This window comes from Balaenoptera musculus, chromosome 3 (assembly GCF_009873245.2).
Source record: "Balaenoptera musculus isolate JJ_BM4_2016_0621 chromosome 3, mBalMus1.pri.v3, whole genome shotgun sequence".
Lineage (NCBI taxonomy): Eukaryota > Metazoa > Chordata > Mammalia > Artiodactyla > Balaenopteridae > Balaenoptera > Balaenoptera musculus.
Window position 1 is genome coordinate 28,610,039 of NC_045787.1, and position 18,187 is coordinate 28,628,225.

At 39.3% G+C, this 18,187-nt stretch overlaps 1 protein-coding gene and 1 long non-coding RNA gene across 3 annotated transcripts in view; one reads left to right on the forward strand and one right to left on the reverse strand.

Moving 5' to 3' along the window:
• NADK2 (NAD kinase 2, mitochondrial) overlaps positions 1–13,282 on the reverse strand; it is a 45,628-nt gene extending 32,346 nt beyond the window's left edge. The window contains exon 1 of one of the 2 annotated variants that reach the window (XM_036846845.1): positions 12,860–13,281. In XM_036846845.1, the coding sequence (XP_036702740.1) occupies positions 12,860–13,162 (303 nt within the window). In that variant the 5' untranslated portion in view covers positions 13,163–13,281. Of the gene's footprint in view, positions 1–12,859 lie in introns of both variants that reach the window. The other variant, XM_036846844.1, reaches the window with a different exon arrangement.
• Positions 13,283–13,674: 392 nt separating this feature from the next.
• Positions 13,675–18,187, forward strand: part of LOC118893593 — a 39,416-nt gene continuing 34,903 nt past the window's right edge. Inside the window, exon 1 of the long non-coding RNA XR_005019504.1 lies at positions 13,675–13,739. This is a non-coding gene — a long non-coding RNA (uncharacterized LOC118893593). The remainder of the gene's footprint in view (positions 13,740–18,187) is intronic.

Genomic DNA, 18,187 nt, shown 5'->3' on the forward strand with positions numbered 1-18,187 from the left:
GCTCTGCCCACCAACGCAAGGAGCCCCAGGGCCCCACAGCCAGCAGCCTCGCGACCCAGCCCCACCCAACAGCAGCTGGCAGCCACCACGCAAGGCAGGGCCTGACAACCAACCAGACCTGGGGCCAGCCACGCCTTCCAGACCACCCACAGTAGTTAGCCCATCACACGAGGGCCCATGCAGCCCACGCAGGGGGCACCCCTAGAGCACACAGGTCTGGTGACCAGAGCAGAGTGTGCTGCTGGCATGCAAAGGACATCTCCTAAAAAAGGCTGCTTCTTCCAGGTTGGAAAAACATAACCAACCTACCAAATACACAGAAATAAAAACAGCAAATTAGGAACAACGAAGCAACAGAGGAATACGTACCGAATAAATGAACAAGATAAAACCCCAGAAGAACTAAGTGAAGTGGAGATAGGCAATCTAAACCTGATAAAGAGATCAAGGTAATGATCATAAAGTTGTTCAAAGAACTCTGGAGAAGATGAAATGAAAAGGGTGAGAAGTTAGAAGTTTTTAACAAAGAGTTAGAAAATATAAAGATGAACCGAACAGAGAAGAACACAATAACTGAAATGAAAAATACACTAGAAGGAATCAACATTATATTAGATGACATAAAGGAATGGATCAGAAAGATGAAAGATATAGTAGTGGAAATCACTGAAGCTGAACAGAAAAAGGGAAAAAAAAAATAAAAAGAAATGAGGATCGTTTAAGAGACCTCTGGGACAACATCAAGCATACTAACATTCACATTATACGGGTCCCAGAAGGAAAAGAGAGAGAAAGGGGCAGAGAACATATTTGTAGACATAACAGCTGAAAACTTCCCTAACATGGGAAAGGACAGACATCCAGGTCCAGGAAGCACAGAGAGTCCCAAACAGGATTAACCCAAAGAGGACCACACCAAGACACACTGTAATTAAAATGGCAAAAATTAAAGATAAAGAGAGAATATTAAAAGCAGCAAAGGAAAAACAACAAGTTACGAACAAGGGAACTCCCATAAGGCTATCAGCTGACTTTTCAGCAGATACTCTGTGGGCCAGAAGGGAGTGGCATGATACATTTAAAGTTAAGAAAGGGAAAATCCACAACCAAAAATACACAGGAGGGCTTTCATTCAGATTTGATGGAGAGATCAAAAGTTTTACAGACAAGCAAAAGCTAAAAGAATCCAGCACCTCTAAGACAGTTTTACAACAAATGTTAAAGGGACTTCTCAAAGCAGAGGAGGAAAAAAAGGCCACAACTAGAAATATGAAAATTACAAAAGGAAAAAGCTCATTGGTAAAAGCAAATATACAGTAAAAGCAGTAAATCAACCACGTACAAAGCTAGTAAAAAGGTTAAAAGACAAAAATAGTAAAATCATCTATATCCACAATAAGTAGGTAAGAGATATGCAAAAAGATGTAAAACATGATGCCCAACAGTAAACATGAGAGGAGAGCAAAAATGAGTTTGAACTTAAAATAGGCACATGTATATATAGACTGCAAGATATAAACCTCACAGTAAACACAAACCAAAAATCAACAATAGATTCACATGCACAAAAAGGAAAGGAATCCAAAGATAATACTAAAGACAGTCATCAAATCACAAAGGAAAAGAAGGAATAAAAAAGAACTACAAAATAACCCCCCAAAATTAACAAAATGGCAGTAAGTATACACCTATCCATAATTATTTTAAATGTAAATGGACTAAATGCTCCAATCAAAAGACACAGAGTGGCTGAATGGATACAAAAATAAGGCCCATAGCTATGCTGCCTATATATACACAATGGAATACTACCCAGCCTTGAAAAAAAAAGAATGAAATCTTGCCATTTGCGACAGCATGGATGAACCTAGAGGGTACTATTATGCTAACCCAATTAAGTCAGACAGAGGAAGACAAATACTATATGATTTTACTTATATGCGGTATCAAAAAAAAAAAAGAACAAACATAACAAAACAGAAACAGTTATAGATACAGAGAACAAACAGGTGATTGCCAGAGGGGAGAGGGGTGGGGGAAGGAAAGAATAGGTGAGGGAGATTAATAGGTACAAACTTACAGTTGCAAAATAAATGGGTCACAGGTATGAAATGATCGTGTGGTGACCATTTTGAAATGTACAGAAATACCAATCACTATGTTCTGTAACAGGAACTAACATAGCGTTGTAGATCAATTATACTTCAAAAACAAACTCACTCATAGAAAAAGAGGTAAGATTTGTGGTTACTAGAAGCAGGGGATGGAGGGTCGTGGAGTTGGATGAAGGCAATCAAAAGGTACAAAGTTTTAAGATAAATAAGTATTAGAGATGTAATGGACAACATGGTAATTATAATTAGCACTGCTCTATGTTATATATGAAAGTTAAGAGAGCAAATCCTAAGAGGTCTCATCACAAGAAAAAAAAATTTTCTATTTCCTTAATTTTATGTTTATATGAGATGACAGATGTTCACTAAACTTACTGTGATAATCATTTCATGATGTATGTATGTCAAATCATTATGCTGTACACCTTAAACTTATTCAGTGCTGTGTATTAATTACATCTCAATAAAACTGGAAGGAAAAAAAAAGCATGTTTTCTTTCCTTTTCCAAATTCCCTTACGCCTTGCCTCTTTATGATACAAAATCTGTTTTTCAAGTACCTGTCCAAAATACAATCTTAAATATATTCTTTTGTTTTAAATCATTACTTACCGAATTATAAAGTAAAACCAATTTTTAGATAGTATTTTTAATAATATGTATTTTTCTTTTTAAAAAGGTTATAAAAACAATACAACATGGAAGATACATTCACAAAAAGTTAAAACTACATATAATCTTATTACCTTGGGATAATTAGTGTTAATATTTTGATACCTACCTTCCCAATCTTGTTTATGAATAATGGGTTAAGACTTTTAAAATAGTGTTGTCCTCACTCTATAATCTACAGGGAAACGTATGTTTTTCAGAAGAGGAGCTGAGGACACATTTGGCTATTTGAAAATCAGTCCATCTACAAATAATAAATGCTGGAGAGGGTGTGAAGAAAAGGGAATCCTCCTACACTGTTGGTGGGAACATAAATTGGTGCAGCCACTATAGAGAACGGTATGGAGGTTCCTTAAAAAACTAAAAATAGAGTTATCATATGAACCAGCAATCCCACTCCTGGACATATATCCAGAGAAAACTATAATTTGAAAAGACAAATGCACCCCAATGTTCATAGCAGCACTATCCACAGTAGCCAAGACATGGAAGCAACCTAAGTGTCCATCAACAGATGAATGGATAAGGAAGATGTGGTATATATACACAGTGGAAGATTACTCAGCTATAAAAAAGAATGAAATAATGCCATTTGCAGCAACATGGATGGACCTAGAGATTATCATACTAAGTGAACTAAGTCAGACAAAGACAAATATATGATATCACTTATATGTGGAATCTAAAATAAAAATGATACAAGTGAACTTACTTACAAAATGGAAATAGACTCACAGACATAGAAGACAAACTTATAGTTACCAAAGGGGAAAGGCGTGGGGAGGGATAAATTAGGAGGTTGGAATTAAAATATACACAATACTATATCTAAAATAGATAACCAACAAGGACCTACTGTACAGCACTGGGAACTATACTCAAAATATCTTGTAATAACCTATAATGGAAAAGAATCTAAAAACGATTTTTATATATATATATATATGTATATAAATATATGTGCGTGTGTATATATATATATATATAAAACTGAATCACTTGGCTGTACACCTGAAACTAACACAACACTGTAAATCAACTATACGTCAATAAAAATTTTTTAAAGGGAAAAAAAATAAACTGAAATCCACACACAGAAAAAAAAAATTAATCCACAGATGTTAACTCATATATACTAAATGAGACAGCCTGTACAACAGTTTAAGGCCTAGATATAAACCTCATTATATTTAGACAGAGCAAACCAATGTTAAGAATATTTTCTCTAAAGGAAAGCAGCAAGCAAGGTAATAATTAGATATCGTTCATTTACTTTGATCAACAAATCAATGAAAATCAGGGTTGAAAAACTATCCTAAGAGTATCATTTCTAAATATGGATGAACATAGCATTAATATTCAGATTATTACTTCCATTACCCAACCATAGATTAACTAAAACTGCACTAACCACCTTTCAGTAAATATGGATCGCAGTGATTTTCTTCTCTGCTCTCTCCCTGGGGACCTCTAGTTTCAAGGCTTTAAAAGAGATCTTGTATGCTAATGCTGATGACTCCTAATTGCCATCTCTAATCCTGGCCTATCTTTAGGGCTCCAGGTGAAGGTACCCAACTGCGTCTCTGACATCTTTCTCTGGATATCTAACAGGCATCTCAAACTAACCTGCTCAACATCAAGCCCCTGATTTTCTAGCAGATTAGTTACCACACTATAATATTTTTTTACAATAATTACCTCTCATGAAGCCATTTCAAGAGTAAACACTGAATAGCTAGAAATTAAGATCTAAAAAATTAAATTTATTCATTCAGATATGTGAGTGCCTACTACTGTGTTCAGGTAAACATTAGCTGAGCTCAATCAAATGCATTAAATGCAGCACTGAAAACTCAGACAGTGAGAACTCATTCAAAGGTAGAAAAGTCTATTAAAATATTTTCATCAAATTTACTGCTTCTAACCTGCTATAAATAAAACTTAAGGGTAACTGGCCTTCAGAGTTCAATTCACTGTCCAGATTTTTATCTTATGTTCCCATTTTTGGCTTGGACAATATAGAACATGTACCCAGGAATAAAGAATATAAATCCTACATATCGGTACTATTAATTCTAATCTGGTGGTTCAGGAGCTTTGGTGCTTACTTCCTGGCTCTCAGAAAACTCCAGAAAATTAAGATTACTCAGCAGCTGAGTTTTATGAAACTTCAGTTTGACATGGTGAAGGAGGTCTGAATTTGCGGGGGAAACATTATAGAGAACTAATAGAAAACTAAGTTTTCCACGATTTTAATATGTTTTGCTAGCAACACTGAAGTTCCAAATCTAAAGACAAAGTTCACTTAGCATTACAATACTTAATATCGGAGCAGAAATGTCACTTCATAAATTCTTATTCCCACTCACATTTCTTCTTGTGAACTAATTCTTTAACAACTCATGCTCGATACATTTATTTAGAGAATACAAGTTCTTTCATTAATTATTTTCATAAACAATCTAGCTGGTTGGGCTAGCAAGCTGCATTAACATGTACTGGCTAACTAGGCAGCTAAGAGATAAGGCATTTTTAAAAATCACTAATAAAAAGCATCAATTAGAAAGTCTTAAATCACTATTCAACTGGCTCATGTTTTTTTTAAGTTTTTTTTTTAATATTCAAAGGCTAGTAAGAATTTCTAGCTACCCCCTCAGAAAATAACAACACTTCAAAGATTTAAAAACATACTTCAATCAGACAAAAACAAGAACACGTGAATTCTCTGTAAAATGTCTTACAATTAAGAGATTAGAGAAATTACTGAAATTTAGAATACAATCTCAATTCTGCAATGCTACACCTTAGGTATTAGTAACAAAGTTCTTAATATTTTCTTCCTTTTTTTCCCCAAAAGCTTGTTAGTTCCTATCGGCATTAAAAAAAAAAAAAACAACTTTTTTTTATGATTATTCACTAGGATACTTGGAAAAAGCAGTGTGAATCTAAAAGCTCTACAGACAGACACACTCAGTATTAGCAATAGAATTTTCTTATAATATCTCCAAAAGCCAAGATCACTTCTCCCCATGCGGCTCAGAGGTTAAAACACAACACAGCATGAAAGGAAAAAAAAGAGGGTTCTGAAGGGACAGAAATTCACCACACCTGAAGGTCAGAGGTGATAGTCATGCTATTTTCTAAACGGTCCAAACACTTTTATTAAAGTATCACAGACATTTTTACTTGACCAAAACTGAATCTATTACAAATACAAATTTTTTAAACTTGTTTTACTAGTCAGATGAGCATTACTATTTTGTACTCCAGTAAGGGAAGAAAATATGTCTTTTTAAATTTAACGCATTAAATTTAACACACAGTCTCACCAACTTGTGAGACAATGACAGTTTGGTATGTAAACTCACTAGGCATAATTTAAGCACTCTTAGAAGAACACACTTAACTAAATGGTACACCAAGCACCATTCAAAATTGCCTTAAAAGGATCAGTGGTACCTAATTGACAGCTAGAGTAAACTACTTACCTAGTATGATCAGGCCAGGTGCAGGGAACCCTGAATATTTCTTCAGCTATATTTGGTATTTATCTTGGATCATTTCTATTCCATTTATTCTTTATCTCAGACTCCCACCTTTACTTTCCCCACTGTTTTATTCCTACTTCTGCACTCCCCTTAATTCTGTTTACCTACTCCCGTATATGTTGGGATTGCTCAAGTTACCTTCCTTGGCTTGCTTATTCGTTCCCACTTCATTTTCGTTATCTCCCCACTCTAGGGACTTGATCTACCAAGTATACACCAGTACCTATGAAATTAAACTGTTAGGGCAAGCTTGTTTCTTGAGCTACAGGCTCAAATTTTCAAATGCCTACCTTTATATTCACCCACAGGTAGATCAAGTACCTCTCCCCAAAACCATCTAAATCTGATTATATATTCCCCTTTCTAATTTGCTTTTCTTAATCCCATATAACAGTCAATAATACTTCCATTTACCTAGTCAACAAAGTAAACCCCAGGTGTCACCTTTAATTCTCCCTTCACACTCAATCTCCACAGCCAGCCAATGGTGAAGTCCAATAATTATACCTGTAAACTGTTTCTCCAATCTGTCCTTTACATTCATGCTGCCACTGCTTGAGTTCTGGGCAACATCAACTCTTATCTGGTCTCATGCAATAGCTTGCCTCTGGAATTTCTAAATGAGTTTCTTCCTTAAAAAGTATTTCCTATTCCCCTCGTCATCTAACCACTCCCACCAGAAGCCTGCTTTCATACTAGTCCCAGAATGGTGACGTCTCAGAAAAGCTGACCCATCCCTCCACTCCTGTGGGGAAGAGAGTAGGGCTGAGCAAGGGTTGTGGTAAGACTGAAAACCACTAGGAGATAAAACCATGGCATTTAACAACTTTATAAGGCCCACTTACCTGTTTAGCCTCAATAATACTTCCTCTTGAGCAATGATTTTCAAATTGCCCTTAGAATGGGTACCATACCAACCTAGTGATCACAACCAGCATTATTATTAAAGAGAAAATAAACTATACTACATGTAACAAGGGTAAACTGCTTCATGTTATCTTCTATTTCAAATATGAGTACATCATGATGTAAGATTTTTCTGACTGTGAATTAAAGTCACCAATGTTTGAGTTCTTTTTACTGGCAAAAAGATGACCTTTCCCACTGTCTTACTAGTACTGTTCTCTCCCCTTCACCTATAAATTCTTCCTTATTCTTTAAGTATCTTAAAATTAAAAGATACAATTTCACTCTCATCACATTGGCAAAAATGTTAAAGTCTACCAAGTGCTCATGAGAACAGTGGGAATCAGGGAGTTATTCAATGCTTATGGAAAAATTATTTGTATTTTTAATTGCAGCATTTTTTTTAAATAGTGGAAAAACTGGAAACAACCTAATTATCCAAACAATGGAATACTATACAGCAATTAAAATGAATTAACATATATCAACATAGATAAATTTCAAAACCAATAGTGAATAAGAAAAGAAAATTTCTAAAAAATAGACATTCTAAAGAATATATTACTGATGTAACTTTTTAAAGATACAAAACAATATTAAAATAAAGTCAACTTATACTTTACTAGCTGAGAAGATATTAATGTGCATAATATCTTAACTTAGAGCTTAAGTCATATAATTAAAAATATAGAAAAACTGATCACAGTAAAAAAAATTATGTTACTTACAACTTCATGGCTGGCTACAGGCTCCCCCAGGTAAGCCTGATACATAGTGTAGGTTGAAAATCAGGGCTCTAAAACATATTGGTCAATGATTCTGTTAACGGTGAATTCCAGCTACTGTGATATTTAATCCTTTTACATCTTTATGAGTCTCCTATTTAACTGCAAATATTTACGGGAGTATACCTTAAGCCTCTATTTTCCAAGTTGTGTTCCACAGAATTAAAAACATTTTAGGCACCCCCCCCAAAAAAAATTTCATGGTCAAATAAAAATCATCTTTTGTTTAGGCTCATGTTTATCAAACATATTTAACCATGAAACCTCTTTCAGGGCACTCACATCAGTAATCTCTACCTTAAGTTTTTAGCAACTAACATCTTTTGGAAGCCTGACAGCCGGAAATAAGGCCCTGGACTGGCAGCCTCAGGGTGAAAAGAACTAAAAATGTTTTTTTTAAAATTCAGCAACATTTCACCACCTTTACCTAGTGGGGATGGAAAGGCAGAGAGGATGATGAGTAAGATACAGTCCTTGTCCTCAACTCCAGAGAAGAAAATAACCACAGATAATATACTAAAATGGAAAGCTCAAAAACATATGTATTATGAAAATACAGTGAAGAATACCTAACATAAGCTTGGTGGCCAGAGAGAGGCCCAGCAAGGTTACCAAGGACGGCTTCCTGTGAGAGTAATGTGTAAGCTTCACCTCACAGCAAGAACAGGAATTGGCTAAAGGATGGAGGAGCATTCAGAGCAAAAGGGGCTACAAAGGTAAAGACAGTGATGGATGCAAATCAAACTACCCTGAAATACCATTTTTCACCTACCAGGTTGGCAAAGACCCCAAAATATGCTAAACTGTTTATGAAAAAACAAGCACCTTCATATATTGCTGGTGAAGGTATACACTGGCACAGCCTCGAAGGGAAGCAATTTGGCAATACCTATTAAAATTTCAAATCCACATACTTCCTGACTCAGCAAGTCCACTTTTAAGTATTTTAAAGTTTGATTCATTAACACAAATATTATTCATTACACAGTGTATTTTAATAAACTAAAGCATCTGCACACAATAAGTACTATATACATACTATTAAAAAAAGAACAAGGTGCAGAATAGCTTAAATAATATGTTATCATTGAGTAAAAAAGGATGGGATAAAGAAAAAGAATATTTCACCCTGTTGATTTGTATGTATATATTATTTCTGGAAGGAAACACAAGAAATTGATTAACATTGGTTACTTCCAGGGACAAAAACTGAGTGCCCGGTGACAGGAATAAGAAAAAGACTTTTCATTGCATACTCTTCCGTATCGTTCACATTTTGAACCATTTTAATGTGCTACTGATCCATAAGTAATTAAATAAGCACAACATCTAATGGAAATTAAAGCAGTTTGAAATCAATGGAAAATGAAGTTCTAGACAAGAACTGATTAGAAATGAAGCTCAACAGGTGCACAGGAGTAAATTCATGAAAGGCCTTGTTTTAGCACACTAAGGATAATAAAGGTTCACCTACAATACTGTTTCTCGAAGTCTGATCTGGGGACCACTTGCAAACATGGAGAGCTTGTTAAAAATGCAAAGCCCTGGACAAAGCGTCAGCAACCTGAAGGGTATGGTTCAGAGAGGCAGAGTCTGGGAGTTCTCCACAAACTGAATCTTTATATTGAGGGGGATGAGAATAAGGTTCAGGTACCTGCATTCTAACGAATTCCCTGGGTGACTCTATAGGTTATAGGGAGCTTCTGAGGGGCTCTAAGCAGAGGAGTAAAGGGGCCAGATGTTCACTTTGGATAGACCATTCTGGTTCCTGTGTCTGGAAGATTTGAAAGGAGTGAGGCTCTGTTAGAAGGCTCTCTGGCAGTACTCCAGATCATGTTCTTTAATTTGATAAATACTCATATTGCATACACTACACTCATTGCACATGTGGCAAAAATATTATCTACCCAAGAACTACAACCTAAGCTACACCAGTGTTTTCAGGAAACTGAGTAAGGGAAACAAAATCCAAGGCACAGCAACTCCCAAATCTGCTAAGAAGACAATCACTAGGAAGAATGTAAGCCAATAATAGAGGGACGACTAAATGAAATTATTCTATCCCATTAGGAAACTAATTTTTTTAAAAAAACTAAAAATGGAAACCATTAAAGGGGGTTGCTTCTGGGGTTGTAAGACTTGGAGCGGGGGCAGAGAAGGGTGGAAACTGCTCATTTCTTATTTGGTATGTATTAAAATACTTTGAAATGAAACATTCTTTGGCCAATAAGGCATGTTTATGATGTCAAAACCCTTTCCAATCAGCTTTGATTCACCTAAAGGGCTAGTCTGTGAGTGTCATCAACCCTGTTAATATAAGCTCCACATCCACCAACAGCTACATCGCTTATGATGCAAGTAAACTGTAATAATAGTTCAATTAGCCCTTGCAAAGTCTTGAGCCAGTAGATGTAAAATCACTGATTAGAAATCCTCTATTCACAAGAAAAGTCACTAATCGGTTAGGGGGAAGGGAAATGCAAGAATTAAAAATAAACCAATGTAAAACCAATATGAAAGAGCAAATGAAAGCCAAACTTCGACCCAGTCTGTACATGCTTTATCAGCTAAGAAGTATTTCCTCTAATTGTTTAAGTTTCTACAAAGTTAGAGAACCACAAGGCTTCAGGGTATGAAATTATACTGGCACTCCAACCCTCTTCTTCCATTTGCATTTTAACAAGTAACCTAATAGAGATCTATTTTGCCACAAAACAATTACCACCACCACAACAAAAGAGAATCCTCTGATACAAAACTTACCAGGACACCACAGACACAGCCAGCCACGGTGCCAGAAGACTCAAGTAAGCACTTGGCCACTTTCTTTTATACCCAATTCACATGATTCATATACCTTAGTATCTTTTACCCCAGGAAAACAGCAAACAGTATTAATCATCTTATCATTCCTATTACAGAATCCCATTTTAGAACAACTTCACACAGCCTAGTATTATTTGGTCTGTTCCTGATCTCTGCTCTGGGCTCCACCTAATACTATGCCATTCTGAATACTGGCCTTAACATAAATGATAAAACTCAAATCAGTAAGAAACAAATCCAATAAAATTTAATTGAAATGATAGCAACAACAACTATCTCAAAATTGTGTCCTACAGTCCAGAAGTTTTACTTCAAAGGTTTTCTTACTCCAAACAGCATACTTAGCAATAGGCAAATATTTACCTATTACAGATTTCTCTTCAGATACTCAGAGTGCGTGTACTAGGTAGTTCGATTTTTAAAGACTTGATTTGCCTTACATTTAAAAAGTTTTGATTAGTGTCAATCTAGTTCAGAGGTCCAAGAATTAATCTAATTCAGATGCCACTCATATTCTCGAGGCCTTGTAAAAATTCTTCAGTTTTAAAATACCAGAAAGGGCCTTGGAGGCTACCTAGTCCAATCCTAGTATTTCACACACTGAACTAGATGAAAGCACTTTGAAAACGACAGCACAACACAAAAAGTATCGTTGTCACCAAGGAGGCCCACGGAAGTTAAAAAGAAGTAGAGGAAGTTAACCACAGAGAACCTGGGCCTGGCTCCAAGCTCCTGACCCCCAATCCCACACGCTGAACATGCCAGTCAAGTGTACTATTTTTACTTGTCGTGAGAGGCTTCCATAAAATTGTATGAAGAACATATTTATGGGTATATGGCATTTGACAACTTCTAAAAAGTATATCTGCAAAATTAGGAGTACAACCCATATGGCACACCTCTTTCCCAAATCACCAATTCCCTGAAACGCTTGCTTCAGACATTTTTATTCCCTGCCTCACCCTCAACTTCACTCCCTAACACAAACTCAACTACTCCGACCTCCTGCTCCAACTGTCTGCTGATTTACTCTTTAAATGATGCAAATGTCTTCTATAAACTGCTACCTTCAAACACTTAGGGAAAAGGAGAGAAATCTGCACCTAGCATGGCCACCCGATGAATACAGGGGCCTCGTCAATTAACTCATTAAACAGTCAAGAAGTTAAATGCTGAAAACGGTCAGTACTTAAACAAGGATGATTTACAATTTCATTTTGATACCTCCACAAAATATTACCAAAAGACTGCTGATGATTACGAACCAGAAGTTTAGAACAGGCTGTCTACTCTTGCACAGAATTCTACAGGATTATGGTTATAGGCAATTTATTCCAAAGCCTTTTGATGCCTTTTGCAGTGTCAACAATTAGAGATTTCCAGTGGAGATTTTTCTGGACACATTGCTCATGGTAGCATCATCACTCTCCTTTCCTTAAAGTGGGTGGGGACACGGGATCAGAAGTTCCAAAAATAAGAGTGAAGGCAAATAAGATTCAGGGTCTTTTTTCCCCCCTTAGGTGTATTTATATACTTGGCAAAGATATCAGTAAATATCTATACCAAATATAGTCTGTTGTGGAGGCACTACTATATTATATCGACCTAGACGCTGTATTTCATGATTACCGTGTTTACCTGCCTTTTGTCTGGACCTTTCTACTTAACAACATACGTTCAAATTTTCCCCGCTGCTCTGCCCAGCACTGGAGACACGTGAGCTTTTGAAACAATCTCCTGGAACCTTGTCTGAGAACCACGTTCCAGCGCGGAAAAGGCTCAAGCAGACGGGCTCCCCGGCGTGCCCAGGCCTGGCAGTCCTGCCCAGTAAAAGGGGGTGTGTCTGCGGTACCACAGCCTCTTTTCCGCTGCCCACAGCGGCGCCCAGGGGCTCCCTTTCCCCAGGGGCGGCCTGCGGAGCGATTCCCATAACGCTCCCCCCCGCCAAAGTCACGGCCGAGCCAGTGAGCGAACCAGCGCCGGGCCGAGGCACAAGGGCGGGGACCCACCAACTGCTTCAGGTCCTCCTCAGAGAGCTCCGCGTAACGGTACCGCTGCTGCTCGAACTCGTACCGGGTGGTTTTGGCCACCACCACCACCCGGGACGGGCGGAAGCCGCCGTCGGGGCGGCTGCCACAGCCCGCCAGCTCGCGCAGCTGCCCCTGCCCCAGGTGCCGCCGGCCGCCGCCGTCACCGCCGAGCCGCGGCCGCGCGGCGGGGCCTCCCGCCCCTGGCCCCCTCAGCGCCGCTGCCCGGCCGCCAGCCACGCGACGACAGCTGCCCAGCAGGAAGCCTCGGTAACAAGTCATCATCAGCCCGGCAGCGGCTGCAGGCCCGGGCTCCCGCCTCCGCTTCCAGCCGCCAGCAGTGCGCGCCGCTCGCACCGCCCCGGCCTCTACGTTCCAGCCGGGCGGGCAGAGGTTAAGTGCACAGCCGTGCGTGGCCGGCGCCGCGAAGGGGACGTGCCCAGACGTTGACGGGGGCGGGGAAAGCCGGGCGATTGGGAGTCGGGAGAGCCCTCGAGAGGGAAAGGTGGGCGGGGAAAAGCTGGAGGCTTCCAGGTGGTGGGTTGTGTTTGTTTGGGAAGCCTTTTCCATCGACGCCTGCGCAGTAGCCGCTTCCCCGCCCTGGGACCGACCTCCAGCTCCACCCCTTTCCCCCCGCGGTCTCCACCCTCCCCCAGGCCACCCCTGCCAGCCAATCAGAACCCGCAGCGGTTTCGGGGGCCGAGGAGCTTCAGGGATTGGCTGCGGCCGGGGGAAGGGCCGGAATTCTATTTGGTGATGGAGCTGAACCCAGCTGGAACCGGTCTGAGGCTGCGCCGGGCTTGCGAGTGCGGTTTTAAGGGCTTGGCGGGAACGTGCGTGAGGCTGCAGCTTCTTGCTCGGGGTCAGTTCTTTTTTTCGTTATTGCACATAAGACTAGACTCTTTCATTATTGCACATAAGACTAGACCCTTTGTTCGTTCATTCAGCCACCAGCGTATTGGATGGCTGATATGTCCAGCCCTGGGCCAGGGATTGAGGAGACGGACTCAGGACCAGCTGCACAATTTGCGGGGCCTAGTGCAAAATGAAAACGCAGAGTCCCTTGTTCAGAAATTGCTAAGAATTGCAAGAGGGATAGAGAGCAGTAAGCCGAGCACCGGGCTCATTTAAGCATGGTACCCTGTGGGACTGCGCAGGTGGTACAGCTCCTGCTAACCTCCAAAAAACTATTGGGGCGGAGGGGAGGTGTTTGCCTTTGAGAAAGTTAGAGGATGATGGATAGACGAGTCTGGCGAAGTGGAAAATTTCTAGATGGGAAGATATGGTTGAAAAAGTAGATAGGAAAAGAGTGAAGGGTTAAGAATGTTAATAATTTGGACCTTATCCTGTAGGCAGTGGTTAGCCTTTTGAAGGCTTTTAACTGGAAAGAAATGAGTCCTGAGAGCAATGTTTGATGACTACTGATCTGGCTTTCGAATGTGGAACAAATTGGGAGGCAAGAGGAGGAAGGGAGACTTGGGCGCTGTTGGAATAGTTACACTTGGATCGAAGCTAGAGTAAAAGTATGGAAATGGAAGAAAATGCTCCTGTTACAAGAGGAGAATCAAATGGCAGTGCACAGCCTAGTGTTTATCCCTACTGCTCTTTAGATCCTTTTGCTTTGGCACTCTCTTTGCTTCTTTGTAGTCCTAGCACTATCAGTAACTAGCTTTTGGACTTTGGGCAGGTTGCTTCATCTTTCTGGGCCTCAGATTCCTCATCTATAAAGTGAGGGAGTTGAACTAGAGTGATTCCAAGGTTCTGCCAAGCCCAAATTGATTCCAAATCTGTGACTTTTACTTTTCAGCTAGCCACCAACGCCAGCATCCACTATTGGGTTCACTGAATATTTACTGAGTCCCTTCTACGTGCCAGGTAGTGTATTAGACTGGGAAATACACAGTGCAGTCTGATAGATGTTTGCTTTTAGTAGGTCACTGACCCCTTCTGGCCAGGAACTTTGCCTCACAGCAGCTGCTAATAGTGACTCGTAGTGCACCCTAAAGCGCACCTCTTAACTTCTGTGGGATGTGAGTTACTCATTTGTAACCTTGAACATCCTCAAGGTCCTTTCTAGTCTTACTAGTTCAACACTTTATAATTCCTTAGATACTAGGAAGGAAGAAAAGGGAGAAGTCACAGATGACACTGAGCTTTGAAGTTTGGTGACTAGGAGAATGTCAGTTGATCCATTTGACAGAAAAAATGAATTTAGAAAACCTGTTCTGGATCAAAGTCTATGAGTTTTGTTATGCATATGCAAAATTTCAGACCCCTTTTCTTCCCATTTCACAGATAAGTACTCAAATTTTTGGATCTCCCCCGTTTCCAGCTACAAACTTGTCTACACTGACATCTTCTCATTTGGTATATCTCTTTGTCCATTGTTATTTTGGGATCCCATCTCCTTCCACCTGCTCAGAAATATTACTCTGTCAGGTTATCACCTTTAATATACCTTTAATTATCCCTCTCTATTGGACTTTTCCTCCTCACTGTTTAAACATGCTCATGTCTATGACATCTTTAAATTAAAAACAAACAAACAAACAAAGAAACCTTTTATGCCCTAGCTTTTATATATTGCTTGTTTTCCCTTTACAGCTAAGATTCTTGAAAGAGTAGTTGGTTCATCATTGGTCAACATCCCTGCTGCCTATTCATCTGTCAACCTGTTGTAATCTAGTTTCTCCGTGCTACTTTACTAATTACTGCTATTTCCATGGTGACCAAAGATGTGATTGTAAACTCAGAAGACATTTATCAGCCCTTAACTGACTTGGTCTTTCTGCAGCATTTGAAATGGTTATCATTTCCTTTTGAAATTTTTTACTCTGGTTCACAGCACACCAGTCCCTAATGGTGGTCCTCCCATCTTTCTGTCCCTTTTCTGGGTTCTTCCTAAGCTCATATTTGGGATCTATCCTTCCCTATCCTTGCCTTCCCTTCTCTCTGTCTCTCTCTCTCTCTGTCTCTCTCTCTCTCTGTCTCTTTCTCTCTCTCTCCACTCTTCTGCATGAGCTTATCTACTCTTGTGTAATGAAAAGAGCTTGGGTTTGGGATTTAAAAAGACCTTGGTTCAAATCCCAGCTTTACCATTTATTACCTTTGTCAACCTTGGACTGTTCCCTTAATCTTTCTGAGCCTACTTCTTCATTTACAAAATGTAATAGCTTCCTTGTAAAGCTGTAAATATATGTACAAATGCCTAGCCACATGCCCATTATGAAGTATACACTTGGCAAATATTAGCCCTTTTCCCCTTCCATGACTTCAGCTACTACCAGTATCTTTAGCCCAGACTATCTCCAGAGCTTTACATCCTTATTTCTAGCTTCCTGTTGGATAGCATCTCTTGAGTCTTATGTATACAACACGTCAATGGAGATCAAATTATATTTGATTGCCTGCTATGGGTGAAGCACCCTGCTAGGTGTTGGAGATAAAATGGTAAATAAATAAGTAGTCTCTCCCCTTGAAGAACATACAGTCTGTGCAATGGTAAAATTATTCACAGGGTGCTGTAGGAATTTGGAGGAACCGGTCTTAATTCAGCCTAAGTGGAGTTAGGGAAAGCTTTCTGGAAATGTCTCGAGCTAAACCTTAAAGAATGAGTTAGGTATTAGCCAGAATCAGCAAGAGTAAGAAAGGAATTCCACAGAGGAAACAGTATGAGCAAAGATATGTAGTAATAAAATAGCAGTTCTGAAATCCTAGAACATTTAGAGAGAGGCAGGCAACAGTGGGAGGTGAGGCTAAAGAGGCTAAGAGGGGGAAAGACATGAAGTGTTATATCCACGCTTAGGAGCTTGGCTATTATCCTGTATATGCTAGGAAGCCACTGAAAGGAGAGAATGACATGGTTAGCTTTGCAAAAATTCTGAACAGAAATTTCTTAGAAGAAACACAAGCAGTGAATACATATCTAAAAGATCCTCAACGTTATTAGAAGTCAGAAAAATACAAATTAAGCTAATAGTGAAGTAGTCTTTTACATCCACTAGATTGGCAGAAATTAAGAAATTTTGGTAATCCTCTAATTGTTTGAAAATTATTATATCATCAAGTATTTATTAGGCTAAACATTTGCCAGTTATTTCAATAACTCCTCCAATGCCATAGTTTCCAAATATCATGTTAGAAATTTCAACTATGTTCAAGTACTCGAGTTTGTCAATTCCGAGTATGATGTCAAAAATAACTCAGTACTGTGGGTATAATCTGGCCATTGCAAAACAAACAAACCAAAGTGTTGGCATTCATGGATTTAATATCAGTTTCAACTACCCTCAAACAACTAAAATAATCTGTAGTATTATTGAATTTCAAACTCAAACCCCACCTATGACAAGGCTGGTGTTCTTTTCTAGTGAATAAGCCTACCCAGTAGCCACATCTCAAGCAAGCTTAATTGTTCTCAACATTTTATGGGGAAGAAATTATATATCACCGTGATATTCACAACTTGAAGATTTACAAAGGTTAAGATCTATCCTTCCCAATCCCTATAACCCCCTCCAGTTCACTTCATGTACATTCTGTTTCTGAAAGATAGATACGACCACCCCCTGGCTTTTTAAAAAATGATATGCACATACTCTAAGGCCTGTGTAGGATATTAGGCCCTGACAACTAAGGGTTCCTGGCTTTGGCAGTAATGCATGTAAAATGTTTTAAGAGAGAACATTTTGCTGGTTTACAATTAAGCTGAATAACTTGGTATAAAAGTACTGTTGATAGAAAAGAATGTTTAGATTATAATATATAATCGGATATCATATTAAATATATCTTGTGTATTGGGGGAATATTTATCCAAGTAACTTTTAATAAAAGCAGCTTCTGGGACTTTCCTGGTGGCACAGTGGTTAAGAATCCACCTGTCAATGTAGGGGACACAGGTTTGAGCCCTGGTCTGGGAAGATCCCACATGCCGCAGAGCAACTAAGCCCGTGCGCCACAACTACTGAGCCTGCGCTCTAGAGCCCGTGAGCCACAACTGCTGAGCCCACGTGCCACAACTACTGAAGCCCATGCATCTAGAGCCTGAGCTCTGCAACAAGAGAAGCCACTGCAATGAGAAGCCCACACACCGCAACGGAAAGTAGCCCCTGCTCGCGCAACTAGAGAAAGCCCGCGCGCAGCAACGAAGAACCAATGCAGCCAAAAATAAATAAATAAATACATTTATTTTAAAAAGCAGCTTCTATGGAAGAAGATGTATGCTTTGAAATCACCCACCTAGTAACTTGTGAAAATGAATGTCATTATATGATTGATCACTTCACATTAAAGGGGGGGACAAAGGATA